At 33.7% G+C, this 17248-nt stretch overlaps 1 protein-coding gene and 1 pseudogene across 2 annotated transcripts in view; one reads left to right on the top strand and one right to left on the bottom strand.

Annotated features, from left to right (window-relative positions):
- PDE1A (phosphodiesterase 1A) overlaps positions 1-16602 on the top strand; it is a 288645-nt gene extending 272043 nt beyond the window's left edge. For both annotated transcript variants that reach the window (XM_025039465.1, XM_025039464.1), the window contains exon 14: positions 16529-16602. In XM_025039465.1, the coding sequence (XP_024895233.1) occupies positions 16529-16602 (74 nt within the window). The remainder of the gene's footprint in view (positions 1-16528) is intronic.
- LOC107196338 lies at positions 9685-11071 on the bottom strand (annotated as a pseudogene).
- Positions 16603-17248: the final 646 nt, after the last annotated feature.

Genomic DNA, 17248 nt, shown 5'->3' with positions numbered 1-17248 from the left:
GTTCGTATCTAATGATTGAGAATCTATGTGTTTGTCTCTGGGTGCTTTGGAAACAACATCTATGGCTACTTGTCCGAATGGGCGTGGGCCTGGTAATAAACAAGTGGGGACAAAACCAGATCAGTTAATCGTCATCAACAAGGCAAACAGCCATTGTAGTTCTTTCAGGACATACAAATAGCATGTGATTGTTAAATTATATTTATTTGAAACAATATTACTTGATTAACATTTATCAAAGATTTTTACTACTTGTGGGAAAAAAACGACATTTTTTAAAAATTTGAATGATTTAAAACTAACTGAGTCATGTGATGCAAATTAATACACAATTTTAGCTTCTTTGAGGTTTTTCAGTGCAGTTAATAGTTTTAAAGAATGTTTCGAAGGGAAACTGACATTCTTGATTGAGTTTTTTAAAAAAAATGAGACATTCGCTGTTTTATGCCAGGTCTCAGGCAATCTTAAGGTATGTTAGGTACCTGAATTCAGTTAAATTTTTCCTAGAAAATACTGACAGGATGGTGAAAGCCAGTTTAAAAAATTGAGCCCTATAGAATAGTGTAAATAGCCAATCTGCATTAATTTCCAATCATTATCTAACTTAAGGAACTTTAGGGGCAAATACAAGAAAGTGTTGTCTCACAGCTCCTAGCACTGACACCCAAATGTGACACACTTGTCCCTTTTGAAAAGTTCCACAATTTGAATCAGATCGATTCTTCCTTTTGGTTTCACAGGGTGGGAAAAAGTTGCCACCGGAACAATAAGGAGTCATCTCATATGAATGCTACTTTATTCTCCTCCTTTGCTTCTTCAGTGAAAACCTGAGAATCTTCAGGAAATGAGGCTGAGTGGCTTTCGCCTCTATTCTTAAACTCTGACCTTGAGAACACTTAGAGAGGCTTCTTCAGTGAATATTTAAAAATCACCTTGAGGACTGATAGATAGGCTGCTCAGGAGGAATAAATATGATTGTTAGCCTAAATATCACACCCAAACCTGTCATATAGCAGTAATTTTACTCCCAAAGACATACTTCTCTGTACTTTTATTTTATAGATCTCCGTTAGCGTTCTGGGCACATTATTTTTCTTGTTTGCCAGCAATCTCTATTAGATCTTAACAGTACTCCTCACTCTTTTACATCTATTGCTTAGAGAAAATAAAAATAGATTTTTTGAATTACTTTGGAAGATTATGTTTATAAATAAATATTTGTTCATAAAATATTTGTTATTCCTTTCCGTTCTTTTTTTAATCTCTTAAAATTTTTCATGCAAAACATAATGCATTTTATGTTACAACTCCTAAACTACCAGGACTGTGAATCCTGATTATCATTTCAAGAAAAAAAAGTACAATTTTTAGATTTCAGAAGAGACAAGAAATCAAACAGAGGGAAGCAAAGTCAGAGATAAAAACGAGAGTTTGCTCTTATTCTCTAATTACGGTTCAAAAATGTAATCAACAGTTTAAATGAAATCATTCTAGTAATTGTAAAATCATATATTTTAAATTATTAGTAAATTAAATTATATATTATATTATAAATTTATTTTTTTATTCTTATTTCAAATTTAATCTCTCCAGCTAACATTCTACATTATATTTTCAGTACAATAGAGCAGGAGTATGAACTTGATAGAAAGGAACATTTGAAAGATCAAAATTATAAAATTCTATGAGTTGGTATTCACCAAAGTCACTTAACCCTAGAAGAGCTTAAATGACAGCTCAAACCATGAGTTCGTGCTTCTGTTATTTATTCATTTTCTTATTCATTTATTTTAAAGATGCAATTGAATTGTTTTTAGCCCTGACAGCATATTAGCATCATCTGGGGTACTTTATTTTTCATAAGTTCAACATAGTTTAACTCTAGTTCACAGAGGTAGGTCAAAATAGAACACTTTGTGCATTTAAATGAATGCAGCAGGACATGGACAGGGAGAGCAGGAAATTTCATCAGTTTATGGTATAAACAAGCCTGCACAGATTAGAATCTGAGCCAGTGCCACTCAGGCAAGCTATATGCAGGAAATAGTAGCACATACCTTAGAAATGGTATTTCTCAGATATCTTGGGTCTTAGGTGTCTTTGGTCACATGTCTCTATCCTGAAATGCCTTCTACTCCTGCAAAAGTCAAAAAGTCAGTGGACTTTCTTTAGCACTGTTTTTCCCTTCTCATGAAATGCAATTCTTGGATCCCTTGCTCCACTCTGCTAGTTAAAATCCTACCTATCTTCCAAAACTTCATTAAAATGCCTTTTCTAAGAAGACTGTCACTTCATTATATAAGCATAGATATCTTATTCACATTACAGTAGGAGTACTTATATTCTGCCTTGCATTCTCAAAATGGAGTTAAAATGCATTCAACAGGGACCTACCAAAATCAGTGTTGGAATACGAATGGAAGCAAAAAGGAAATGCAAGATATGTTTCCAGTTCCACTTGCCTTATTAGAGATTCTGACATTCTCCTTTGGAGATGTGAACCATCTCTCTGTCCAGTCACTGCGTTATATGAGGTATTATGATTGGAGTGCGTTGCACATGTTAAAACTATGGAGCCTAACAAAAAGTTGAGAACTAATAATGAGGTCATTCCAAAATTATTTGCGAAGGTCTACTATGTACAAAACAAATATCTATAGATTTTTTTGAGACCAGAACTCATGGAAGTTCAGCTTTAGATCTTCAGTGGTTCCTGCTCAGGACGAGGTAAGAGCTTAGTCAATGTTGAGTAGAGAATTGACTTCACATTAACGAAGTCTGATTTTAATAGTGAGTCATGTAAATGAAATGGTATTACCCACTATGTTGTACAATATTTTTCTTTGCTAGCTAAAATGTCTTTAAAAAAAACCTGATAAATGGCAAAAGGGAAAACTAAATGTAAGGGATATTACCCCCAAATTCTCCTCTTGTTCAATGTCTGTACTGCTGTTTTCTGACATCCAAAACTTAGTCCCTTGCTCTAGTGTTACATTGCAATATGAGTCATAACTGTAAGAGTTTACAGGAAATTTGTAGCTTCTGAAAACTATCAGGTACTAGTATGACAATGGAAATTTGGGGAGTAGGTGGTAATGGGAAGAGAGTGGTGGATGATATGTTGCAATGTTGAGCAGAGTTGTTGGGGGCAAAGTAAGACTAATGACTTTGGGAAGGAAATAGCTCTCTGAGAATGTTCTCGCCTTCAGGTGCTATTCTTCTCTAGCAAGTGTAACCAGGATTTGACTGGGTCCTTCACACTGCTCATACTTGGAAAGGAAAAGAGATATGAAAGATCTCTTCAAGTGGGATTTAGTATATAAGTCTTCCAGGGGAAACGATGAAAACTTTCAAGAATCTGATGCTCAAATTTTATTTCTTGAAAATACAATGTAGGCCCATTCTTTAGCAAGACAACTGGTAATGAGTAATTTTGGAAGCCTTGAACTAATTTTAATTTGTATCAGGAAACTTTCGCAGAGATAAAAAGAGAAATTAAGAACAAGGACCTCCTCGATCATATTAACTCATCACTCTGGGTTCATTCAGAATGGGATTCATTCAGAAGGGTCTTTTGTTCCCATATCACCTTTCCTTCTTGGGTTAGGCTTCTATAAAATATGCTGAGAAAGACAGCTGATTAAAGAAAACCCAGAGACATTAGTGAGAAATAGGAATCTCATCAAATAAAATTAGTTCAACAAGAATAAGATAATAGTTTGGATATTAATTTGATATAGAGATAACAGCACCCATAATTTATTTTAAATAAGTTCAGTCCCATCATGAGAGTAATCCTATTAAGTAAAGCTTTATGGATTAGCAATAGCACCACTCCCTACAATCCTGGCTGGATGTTGTAAATCAGTAAAGTGCTTTATGACTAATTACTCAAAGTACTTTTATTTTAAAGCATGAACTTATAATTTATAAGTCTTCTTCAAAAAGAACAACTTGCATATATGTCCAAAAGCAATTTATTGCACTACTACTTTCAAAAACTATAAATATAGACTCTCTCCACACATCACTTCAAGCAGCACCTCATCATAGCCAGCATAGATTAAATAAGAAAATGTACATAGGAGAGAAAGAAAGAACATAGAAGTCATTTTATAAAAACACTAGTTTCACAGCCCAGGATAAAAAAATAGCTGGATATGTGAGATTGATTTCTATTTTGGCTGATTCTTGGGCCTTAATCAGTGTAGTTACCAACTCAGCCTTCTAAAATTTGGTGACTTAAAGCTAAAGAAGATGGAAACAAACAAACAAACAAACAAAACAATTATTTCTTTGGGCACTTAGTAGTCCTGATTCGACTCAATTTAAAATTCAGTCAAACAATACAGAATATCATAAAAGTCACCTAAAGACTACTAGAATTTGAATTATGCATACCACCAGTATTTGTTGAATCTTCCTTCTGTAGTAGGTACCAACTCGTTGAAAATTATGATGATGAAGATTGATGAAGACTGTAAGTGGTTTTAGTCTCCATGGGAAAATAAACAAAATCAAAGGAGATATACTTTCCTAATTCTTATCTTCCCTAGATGAAAACTCACACAAAGAAGTGCTCTCTTTACTGAAGAATTTTATCGTAAACACTAAAAATTAAGATATTTGTAATGTTTGCAGTCTCTAGGATAGAACCAATTTATTGCTCTTGCTATGTCTGAATATACAAGGAAAACCATGCAATTTGAGATCCCTAAGGTCTCGAATGCTGGCTTCATAAAATGAGTGAATATTTGGCTATGATTTGCAGGATGGAAAGTCAGAAATCATCAAGACAAAAATGATGACAGGATTTTCCACTCATTTACATCTTCTGATTTTTTAGGCATAGATACTTACTGTAGCCATATATTTATGCTGAATTTATAATATTGTGTAAGTTTTAGGTGTGCAATATGTTGATTTGATACACATATACTGCAAAATGATTACCATAGTAGGGTTAGGTACACCTCCATCACCTCATATAATTACCTTTGTATGTGTGTGTGGAGCGGTGAGAACATTCAAGACCTACTTTCTTAGCATCATTCAAGTATATAATACAATATGGTTAACTATAATCACCAAGCTGTACATTAGATCTCCAGAACTTATTCATCTTATAAGTGGAAGTTTATACTATTTGGCCAGCATCTCCCATTTCCCCCATCCCCTAGGCCCTGGCAACCACCATTCTACTCTGTTTCTATGAAGTCAGCTTTTTTAGATTCTGTGTGTAAGTGAGATCACACAGCATTTGTCTTTGTCTGTCTGACTTATTTCACTTAGCGTAATGCCCTAAAATTCCAGCCATGCTGTCAAAAATGTCAGGATTTCCTTCTTTCTCATGACTGAATAATAATCTATTGTATGTATATCTTAGACCTTCTTTATCCATTTATCTATAGATAGATACTTGAGTTGTGTCTATAGTTTGGCTATTGTGAATAATGTTGCAATAAACACAGGAGTACAGATATCTTTTTGATATCCTGTTTTCATTTACTTTGGGTATATACTCAGAAGTGGGATTGCTGGATCATATGGAAGTTATATTTTTAATTTTCAAGAAACTTCCACATTGTTTTCTTTACTGGCTGCACTAATTTACATTCTCACCTGCAGTGCACAAGAGTTCCTTTTTCTCTACACCCTCACCAATATTTGTTATCTTTTGTGTCTTTGATGACTGCCATTCTAATCGGTATGAGGTGATATCTCATTGTTTCAATTTGCATTTCCCTGATGCTTAGTGATATTGAGCATTTTTTCAAGTACCTGTTGACTGTCTCACATTTTTTAGTCAAATTGAGTTTTTTTGGCTATTGAATTGTATGAGTTATTTATATATTTTGGATATTAATCCCTTATTAGATGTATAATTTGCAAATATATTCTGTCATTCTGTAGGTTGCCTTTTCATTTGTTGATTGTTTCTTTTGCTGTACAGAAGCTTTTTGGTTTGATGTAGTTTCATTTATTAATTTTTGCATTTGTTGCTTATGCTTTTGGTGTCATATCTAAAAAATATATTGTTACCAAAACTGATGTCAAGGAGATTTTTCTGTATATTTTTTTCTAGGAGTTTTATGGTTTCAGGTCTCATGTTTAAATCTTTAATGCATTTTAAGTTAATTCTTGTATATGGGGTAAAATAATCCAATTTCACTCTTCTGCCTGTGATTATCCAGTTTTCACAGTACCCTTTATTGTAGAGACTATTTTTCCCCATTGAGTATTCTTTGCTCCCTTGTCAAATATTAGTTGACCATATATGTGAGGACACATTTCTGGGCTCTCTATTCTGTTCTATTGGGATGTCTATGTTTATGCCAGTAAAATGCTATTTTGGTTACTATAGGTTTGTAGTATGACTTGAAACCAAGAAGTGTAATGCTTCCAGCTTTGTTTTTCTTTCTCAGGATTGCTTTGGCTCTTGGGGGTCTGTTGTGCTTCCATACTAATTTTAGGATTTTTTTTTTCTATTTCCATGAAAAATTCTATTTAAATTTTGGCAGAGATTGCATTAAATCTCTAGATTGATTTGGGTAGTATAGATATTTTAAAATATTAATTTTCTGGTTTATAAACACAAGATATCTTCCTATTTGCTTGTGTCTGCTTCAGTTTTTTCATCACTGTCTTAAGGTTTTCAGTGTACAGGCCTTTCACCTCTTCGGTTGAATTAATTTCTTAGTATTGTTTTTGATGTTATTGCGAATGGTGCTTAGCACAGTGCTTGGCATATAGGAAGTATTCTCTGAACGTTAAGTATTGTTTTTGCTCTTTAATTTTTTGAAAGTGTTTTAGAAACATTGGTTAAAGAAAGATCCTTCTTTAAATGTTTGGTAGAATTCACGGTAAAATCATCTGGTCCTGGGGTTTTCTCTGTCCAGAGATTTTTGATTACTTATTTAATCTCCTTACTATATATTGGTCTGTTCAGATTTTTCTGTTGTTTCATGATTTAGTCTTGATAGCTTGTATGTTTCTAGGAATGTAGCTGGATTTAAATTGAATACTTCTGGAATCACAAATCTCTATTATTTCTCCTCCGCAATACTAACAAGAGAACATTTGGCCTCTTCTTATAGCTCTCTACTTTGAAACTCCCCTGAGTATAGGACCTGTGTCAGCCTTGGTATCTGAGTCTTTCTTAGCCTCTTATTTACTGCATATTTTACTATAGAGAGTAGAGGCAAAAAGAGTCTTGTTTCTTAGAAAATGCTGTACACTATTTTACCTTCCCTGAAAAACTGAATTTTGAATCCTCGTATCTTATCAGAGCAGGAAGATAAAAATGTCATGTTTATACTTTCCAGCTTGATACTTTTAAAATGTATTTCTCCAGACAACAAAGAAAGCTTTTGCCCTTTCATATCCAATAGACACTTACCCCTTTGGGTCAGGGAGTTACTGCTGTGTGTCCAAACTCTTTGGGTTAGTAGTGAAGTACACAGCTTTGGGGTTGAAAGCCCAACTCTGCTCGTTTGATGATATATGGTTTTGGGCAATAAAAATTGCTGGGGGATTATGTGATAAAATATATGAAACACTTAGCACAGTGCTTGGCACATAGTACATATTCTTTGAATGTTACTGTTGTTTTTGTTGTCGCTATTAATGTTAACCATCATCACCTTGGCTCTTATTAATTTATGTTCTTTTTTACCCAGATTACTTATAATTTAATAAGTCAAGACATAATAACACATTTATATTAAAATACACATAGACTAATTTTAACAAGAATTTAAATTTTAGAGTTGTTTGTGCATTGTATTCTTTTAAAAGTTTTTGTATAGAGACTCAGAGTTTCAAGTTTGACTATATCTTCTTCATATCCACATCTGGGTCCATTTTAAAACACTCAAAACCTTATAAAAAGTTTTTTGATCAGAGTTTACAGGTAAGTAGTAAGATATATAATGTGTATGCATCATTGTTTCTTCTTTATGACATGGTTCAAGTTGAGCAATTTGAGAAATAACTTCTGATAGTAGTAGCATTATGTTATAAAATTCCACATTAAAAGTAAAACCTTTCACTAATTTTTTAAACTTTCGAATTGAGTAGAAATGGAAAGAAACGAGCAAAATCAAGAAAAATCAAGAACTGATTTTTAAATAGTTCCCTAGAGCCGGTAAACATGAATGATACTCTATTCTACACATACAGGGGAGTGAGAATTGATGGCTTATATTTAGAACAATACATCACAGGTATTTTTGCAAGATTATTGTCATCAAAAAAGTTTAGTTATGCTTAACATTCTCCATTTAGGCACCAAGTAGATTTATATATTGACATATATAAATACTTTTACTAAAAGCAGTTGAGTCTTTTTTTCTTAATCTAGCTTTAAATAGAAAACTCAATTAACCAGAGTATTAAAAGCAAAGCCAAAATGTTTCCACTTTACAAGTATTTTTTTCCAAGTTTTAACTTTTAAAACTTGTTTAGATGAATACTTAAATTAGTATTCTGTATGTTATTTTCTACTTTTAAAAAATAAAATATGAAATTTTGGCACACCTCTCTGACTCAATTTTCATCTCATCTTTTTCTTAATTGAGAAGCTAAAGAAGTTCCATATTGCCTCTCACATCAAATTGGCTCTAAGACCCAAATCTTAAAATGTACATGACCAGTTCCTGTAACTCTTTACAACAATGTGATCTGAATGGTCATCACTGCCACTGCACTACTCCAGACCATTCTTTATTGCCACCCTCCCAACTTCTCTACCTTCCAAGATAATCAATTCCCTTACATTCTCACCATCTTCCTGCCACTAGAGCCTGCTTTCTTTTAAAAAGATCTGTAATTCAATCACAAATCCCTTCTAGAAATAATAGCACTTTAATAGGCATTAGAACCTTCTTCTAAAAAGAATAACACTGAAGGAGAAATTTTTGCTTCAGTCAGTGGGTTGGAACTCTGAGTCAAGTTTTCTTAACTGGGCTTCTCTTCTCCCTTGGCACGTTTTTTTTCTTCTGATCTCCCGCCTTTGCTTAGACTCTAGTCTCCCATTCCATCTCCTCATTCCTCACATTAGGAGCACATTTCTACCTGCATGCCACCAAAACATATGCATTCTGTAGACCCAATTTTAGACTGAACTCTTTCAAGGAGCTGGCATAACTACCTCCTACATTGTTTAAACTCTTTAGCGTCAATGAAATTTAAATACTAAAATCTGGCTGTTTGACATGGTATTAGTTCCCCAAGTTGAGTATAATTTCATTGAATGGCAGATAATTATATCATAAAAATCTTTCATTTTCCATAGATCACCTGTAGAACTCACTATACTTTTAGGTGCCTAACGCATGTGCATTGGGCAATGGATTCATTCTGGAGTTTGCTAATGTAAATCACTGCGTTATGTTTTGCTTTAGTGGACCAAGAAATTGTTTTTCTTTTTTTCTCATTAAACTTTGTTTTAATGGGTCTCAAAATTTTGTGACAGATTTTTTTTGGTTATGTTGTTTCCATTAAAAAATACTGATTTTAAAAACTAATAACTTAAAAATTGCCACACACACCAAAAAAACTCAAATGGTCCACAAAACATTCTTCTTCCCTTCTGAAGCATTGTAATCATTAACTAGTCTTTTGCTATTAAACTTAAGTGACCATTTGAGACAAACAGTTCTGAGACCATTCTTCCACCACTGACTAAGACTGGGGTGGCAGGTACTGGGGAAAATATTCATTTAGCCTTCTAGCTTTCTGAGTAGACTTGATAACCTTGCCATCCCCAGCTACTTTCTTGTCCACTGCTTTGATGACACTCACAGCAACTGTTATAAATAGCAAAACAGCCCAGAGGAGGATAGTCAGAGAAGCTCTCAACATACATGAGCTTGCCAGGAACTGTATCAATGATGGCAGCATCACCGGATTTCAAAAATTTCAGGCCATCTTTTAGTTTTTTCCCAGAATGAAGATCAATCTTTTCCTTCAGCTCAGCAAATTTGCAAGCAATGTGAGCTGTGTGACAATCCAGCACAGGTACATATCTGGTACTGATTTGGCCTGGATGGCTCAGGATAATCACTTGAGCCATGAAGCCAGCTTCTTCCATTGGTGGGTTATTTTTGCTGTCACCAGCTACATTGCCATGATGAACATCTTTGACAGACACATTCTTGACATTGAAGCCCACATTGTCCCCAGGAAGATCTTTCTTCAAAGCTTCATGGTACATTTCAACAGACTTTACTTCAGTTATTACATGGACTAGATCAAAGGGGACCACCATGCCGGGTTTGAGAACACCAGTCTCCACTTAGCCCACAGGGACAGTACCAATACCACCAATTTGTAGACATCCTAGAGTGACAGACACAAAGGCTTGTCATTTGAATGAGTTAGTGGGAGGATGCAATCCAGAGCTTAACACAGTGTGGTTCCACTGGCATTGCCATCCTTAGGGGTGACTTTCCATCCCTTGAACCAAGGCATGATAGCACTTAGCTCCAGCATGTTGTCACCATTCTAACCAGAAATTGAAACAAAATACTAGTGTTAGGGTTGTAGCCAATTTTCTTAATGTAGGTACTGATTTCCTTAACAATTTCCTCATATCTCTTTTGGCTGTGGGGTGGCTCAGTAGAATCCATCTTGTTAACATCAACGATTAGTTGTTACACATCCAGTGTGTAAGCCAGAAGGGCATGCTCATGGGTCTGCCCATTCTTGGAGATACCTGCTTCAAATTCACCAACACAAGCAGCAGCAATCAGGACAGCTCAGTTAGCCTGAGATGTGCCAGTAATCACATTTTCGATAAAGTCTCTGTGTCCTGGGGCATCAACAAAGGTCTTGCTGGTCTTGAATTTCCACAGTGAGTGATACCATGCTCACGTTCAGCTTTCAGCTTATCTAAGACCCAGGCATATCTGAAGCAGTCCTTCCCCATCTCAGCAGCCTTCTCTTCAAATTTTATGATGGTTCCTATATCAGTACCACCATTGTAGGTCAGATGACCAGCTGTGGTAGACGTGCCAGAATCTACATGTCCAGTGACGACAATGTTGATACGAGTCTTTTTCTGTTCCATTTTGGCTTAAATATAGTATTGGTTTACATGACGCCTGTGTTCTAGTGGCAAACCCATTTTGGAAAAGCTCATTTAACTCTTTCTTGATTTGTATCTTATATAACACTTAAAACAAATTAGGTATTACTTATTCTTATAGGATTGGAGCTAGCATATTTGGGAAGTGGTGAAGTTTTTCTTGAGCAGTTCCATCTTCTTTTTCTTCTCAGGTCCCTTGACGTTCATTCCTCCCTTAACTCACTGTTGCCTTCATACCCACAGCAAAATTCATCCCCAGGCAAAAAACATACTAACAACTATTTCCTCTCTAGATGCATTTAAATTAAGAGTGTTTTCTCCTTGTGTCAAAGATTTCTTATTCCCAACCTATAAGGCAAATTATATAGATTCCAAAATACCAATTACAATTTGATGCTCTGATTTATTCTACATTACATTTCTCCAATGACTATAACTTTTAATCTTTGATCACCAATTCATTCTAGTTATTTGCAATATAAGCTACATGAGTGGAACAAAAATAAAACTGAAGCAACCGAGATAAATCAGTCTGCAAGAGGAAATACATAGCAAAGGTGATATTTTTCCCATGAAGAAATGAGAATGCAGTGTAACTCAGAACTATTATTTCTGTTTAAAAGACTGCACAAACCAATTTAGAGCTAAGTATTTTTCAAACACTATTTGTTGTTACTGCTAAATATGGAATATTAATGAATATTTTTCTGAAGGATAATTTAGGGTTCTGTCTCTCAAACTTACCCATGCTATGGTGCCTTGGAATACTCTATCTCTCCTGACCATGTATTCCTCATTTCTAAGATGAAAATCATACTGATGGTTTTCCTACTCACATGCAAGGATTGCTGGGTCAGAAAAATGAGAAATATATATGAGTGCAAATATAAAACATTAAATTAAATTGATTATTGTTTTTGTTAAAAATATATGGAAGAAAAGATTTCTTTGTTAACTATGAATTTTATGCATTAGAAAAATATAACAATTAGTATTTAGAGCAAAACTACTTATTTAGAAGAGAGTAGATTTAAAGTCAGTTTAAAGAAATATTAGGTAACTAAGAGTAGATGGCCTGTAAATATGGCAGAAACAGTAAAGGTGCTATGCAGATGATGATAGTTTGGGAAATGGAAGAACTAGAAGTCAAGATTCTAGATGCACTTGTCAGAGGGATCTAGCCACTTGAGAGCCTTGAAATCTCGAGCAGATAAATTAACCTACTTCTCAGTTTCCACAGTTGTTAAACCCTACCTCATAAGTTTGCTGCAAAGATTCAGGGAATTAAGATGAGTGAAGCACTTAAAATAGTGCCCACCACATAGCAGTCGCTCACAAAGTGTTGAATGTTATTTTTATTTTTTAAATTGTATACTAATTTATCCTAATAGATTATTTTCCAAATAATAGTTCAACAAGACCATGACTAGACAACTGGAGTCTCTCATATACACTTGACAGTGTGCCTTTTATTATTCTCTGCAAATATTATTTATATCATCTACAAAACTAACATACTATGATTCTAATATAATAATAGGTAGCTCAAATCACAGACTGAGAGCTTGGATTTTAGCTAAATTTATAGGATTTCTCTTTGGTTTGGTAGATCTGTGCCTCCTATGACCACTAGCCCATCCTTGTCCCCTGCTGAGTATAGACTTGGTTTATGAAGCAAAAAGACAATGTTTCATCATTTTACACATTTTTTCCAAGTTTTAATATTTTAATCCAGTTTAGATGAACACCTAAAGCTCTTTGAGATGAACAGAATTATCTGAGGGCCCTTACTTTCACTACCTTTTCCCCGTCAAGACGTTTCTATGCACTTGCTTTGAACATACTCATTGCATTCATTCCTGAAGAGTAGCTTCCTGTTTATGTGAGTTTGCAAATATTTTCAAATGAAATTTGAAATTCCAAGGTAACTTTACTGCTTTTATTGAAATTGCAGTGAATTAAAATACAATAGTTTTGACTTCATGTTATCTATTTGTGGTCTGCACTGGAGGAAATCATGTAATTACTCTGATCCTGTTTCTTACCTGTGAAGTGAAGTTAGGCTCTATCAAAGATTTTAATTCATAGTTATACAGATGGGGTCTGTCTACTTGGAGAGTGATTTATTTTCTAATCTTAAATGAAGTTTAGAATTTCCTTTATTTGTAAGCAACAATACACAGAGTAATGTGTCACCAATAGAAATCATAGACATTTTCATAGCACATTTAAATTCATGGAGATACCTTGAACTATTATTTACTATTATTATTACTTTAGAATTACATAGATGATAAACCTGCAGCTAGGCTTTGTTATTTAATGCAGTAATAAAGAAGCACATATATTACTGTATTACAGCACCAGGATTACTTAAATATGTTGATAATTACATCTTAATAGAAGTGGAATCCTTTGTAATTCTACATATATTATTTTATTTACTTATGCATTTTACTTTTAGAAAGCCATTCAGTTTCAGCAAACTAAAAGAGGGGTCCATGATTCAAAAATGTTTGGAACATTGGACTATTCGGGTGTTTCTCAAGCTCTCTAACAACTCTTGGGTCAAGATGATCTTTAATGGGCCAAACAATGCATATCATTTCTTTTCTGGCAGAATAATATGTCAAAATGATTTGAGTCTCTTTTCTTATGAAAGACTAAGGGTTACTTCCAAGTAATATTATCCAAGTTAATCGTAAAGTTTTCTACAGCTGAAGAGTCACTAACTAAATATAGTGTGATTTGAATTTGCTGAGGACTCTTGTAGTTTCCTAAGCAATCTGGCTACCATGCGATTGCTTGGCAATGTTGTGTATGTGTCTCTGAACATATCTGGAATTTTACGGTTTTCAAAAAAAGGCTACTTTTTTTTTCAGTAATGCAAAACTCTTGTCTTGAGTTGGTCATAGTTTTTATTCTTTTTTATTTTTTTTTGAAAAGATAAACAAAACTGATAAACCTTTTAAATTTAATTTAATTTAATTTTATTATTTTATTTTATTTTATTGTGACATTGGTTAACAAAATCCAGTAAGTTTCAGGTGTGCAATTTAACAGCAAAGCATATATATACTACATTGTGTGTTTACTCCCATGGTTATAGTTTTTAATTGCTGCTTATCTAATTGTATGCATAGAATTACTCTTGGATGTAATCTCTGTATCATGTCGATATTTATTTTTTTTTGTAATTGCTGCATTGTTACCATTTAATGATTTTGTTCCTTGCCCACTCTTTTGTTACTGGTAAGTTCTTTATCCACCAAATTTAAGAGCATTTGGTAGTAAGTAGACCTCAGTGTCCATTGCTCATTATAAAAATTTCTCTCAAAAATTTTGAGAATTAGAAAATTAATTACTTATATTCTTTTATTTCAGTTCAGTCTATTCTTTCCACTCTGTTCTGTTCTGTTCTGTTCTAGTCTGTTTTGTTCTGTTCTAATCTAGTCATAAGTAACAGGACATTAAATCAGAAGTTTAAGCCAAGTTCTAATATGATAAATGTCAGAAACAAATTGACCTGTGAGGCAGGAATTTTTTAAAAGTTTCAAAAGCCAATTATAGAAGGCTTATAACCCTCACCCAGCTCAAATAAATGAAAGGCCAGGTTGTTGACAGTTGAAAAGGATTATGAGGCAGATTTCTTTACTGAGCTTTTTCTCTCTTCATTTCAAATCAAGGGGAGATTGCTTCATCAGAACCTTTGGAGAGCTTAAAGTTAAGGGGATTTGGGGAATGGAGTCCAGTTCTTACATGAAAAATATAAAGAGTTAGATGGTGACAGATCAACCAAAGTAGATTTAAGCCTTTCTTCAAGTAATTTATGGGAACACATGCTCATGAGTGTTTCATGGGAATGAAATATGGCCCGCCCATATTTAGAAGGGTGAGAGTACCTCAGTAGACAGAAGCTGAGTATCTACCAACAGATTTCCTAGGGCTATAGACTTTGTAAAGGAACCAGAGTTTCATGTGACTTTGTAAAGGAACCAGAGTTTCATGTGACCAAGATGCTTAGATGTCTCTCACCATTATCCTTGGCAAAAAGTCCATGAAGAGCCCCCACGAATCGTGCTCACAAAGAATCAGCTCTAAATACCTGGCAATGGCACTAGTCAAGTAGTAAGTTTGCTGCTCCTCTCAGCCCTCTTCTCCCTTTTCTCCAGCTCAGGAGTCCAAGATAGCCATTTGAGGGAGGGCGAACAAAAAAGGAGAGAAACATCAACCATGCCCTGCCTTACCCCTCACACACACCATTTCTGGACTCTGCAATAAACCCAATGTTGGCAAGAAATCTTATCTTTATTTAAAGACTGATGTGTATTATATGTGACCAGACATTTTAATATCTGAGATCTGAGTTGAGACTTTGGCAACTTAACATGATTGCATGATGTTTTTATTACCTAAGAATGATCAAAAAGTTATGTGACTACCTGAATTTTTATCCTCAGACAAAAGATGTTTCTGCCATTGGAAAAAAAAAATATATATGTATATGTACACACACACACACACACACACACACACACACATATACATATATATATAAAAGTGAGAGACAAAATAACTTTTTTCCTCATAAGTTTTATATATTCTCTAATTTTATAACCGCAATAAAAAAATCTATTGCAACTGAGCAATACAGTCTTACAATATATGTTGAAAGATTTATCTCAAAGTTAATTGGTGCAAAGTTTAACTATTAGTATATTTTCAATCAAATTTCAGACAGAAAGAGCATTCCATCACATGTAACTATTTCCTGAAACATCAAGGTATTTTGGATAATTAACTCAGAAATTTCTGCTACTTTCTCATATAAAATTTTTTAACTAGACATTTTGCTTTATAGTTCTATTTTTAATAGATTCTCTGCAATCTTGCTAGAAATGTTGGAACATTTTCCATGCTAATGTTTTTTTTTCTTCTTCTTCTTCAAGGTTGATATAGAAGCTGAGTGTTTCTAAGATTATAAATTCCATTAGTTTGTTTTGGCAGATTATACCTTATGTTAAACGTTACATTCTATTAGATTCATTTGTTTTAAAATCATAGCAGCTAAGCAATGTGTAAAAGCCACTGATCATTAGAGAGTTTATTTAAAAGTATTTGCTTCAATTAAAAATATTCAGGAAAAACATGTATAAGTTTTACGTTTGATTTAATAGATGTTTAACATGTCTGATCTGTTTCAATTTTGTATTTCCAGATTAAATTGCAACTTCACAAAGTCATATAACCACAAGGTGACTTATTATACTCTATAAATTTGCAGGCTGAAAACAAAATATTTAGTACCTTTGGAGAAATGTGTCACAAAATCCATTGTAAAATCCAGTCTTCAACATTTTACTAATTGCTTCAGTTTCTTGACTTTATTCATTTTTTTCACAGATCTATTTTGTTTTTGTTTACTTGTTTGCTTTTTAGGTGAACCTGATCTTCATAAGAACTTAGAAGATCGTGTAAATGCCGAAGAAAAACATGCTGATACACATTCATAGGTTTGAAACACTATAAAAGGCTTCTGCCATTTTAAACATAAGAGGTAATTATATTTTTCAACAAGAAACCTAACTTCTGAAATGAATTTTTTGTAGAAGATCATTAGAAACAAAGTTATATTATTTAAATGCTCTTTTGGATTCTTTATTTAAAAAAAAAAAAACCTCTGTCTTCTAAGACGAAATCTTAAATATTATCTTTTCAAAGAGTTGATTTGCTTATAAATAAAAATTATACTTATTGAGACATTTTAGTCCTTCGAAATCAACATGCTATAGTCGATGGAGTGGGTTAATCCTGATAATTTTTTCTACTTCATGTAGGAAATATGAATATTTGCAGTGGGTGATAATAAAAAAGCAAATACATGTTATGAAGCAAATATCAATGTTTGCTAAAATCCGTGGACATTTGCATCAATGGTTCTCTTAAAAATTTAGTTTTTAGGGGTTGCCTTTGATCTATCAAATTTTTAACTCTGGGAGTGATGCTTAGAAATCTGAATTTTTAATAATCTCATCTTGATATTTCTGTACACTGAAGTCGAGAAACACTGTCTTGGCCCTACAGAGGATGCACAGGCAGTTAGAAGGGAGGGATGTGTATTTATAGTGGAGATGTCTTAGTGTCTCCTTAATAAAGTAA

This window comes from Pteropus alecto, unplaced genomic scaffold, assembly GCF_000325575.1.
Source record: "Pteropus alecto unplaced genomic scaffold, ASM32557v1 scaffold3, whole genome shotgun sequence".
Taxonomy (NCBI): Eukaryota; Metazoa; Chordata; class Mammalia; order Chiroptera; family Pteropodidae; genus Pteropus; species Pteropus alecto.
The sequence above is the reverse complement of the archived record's forward strand: the minus strand, read 5'-3'. Positions and strand labels throughout refer to the sequence as shown.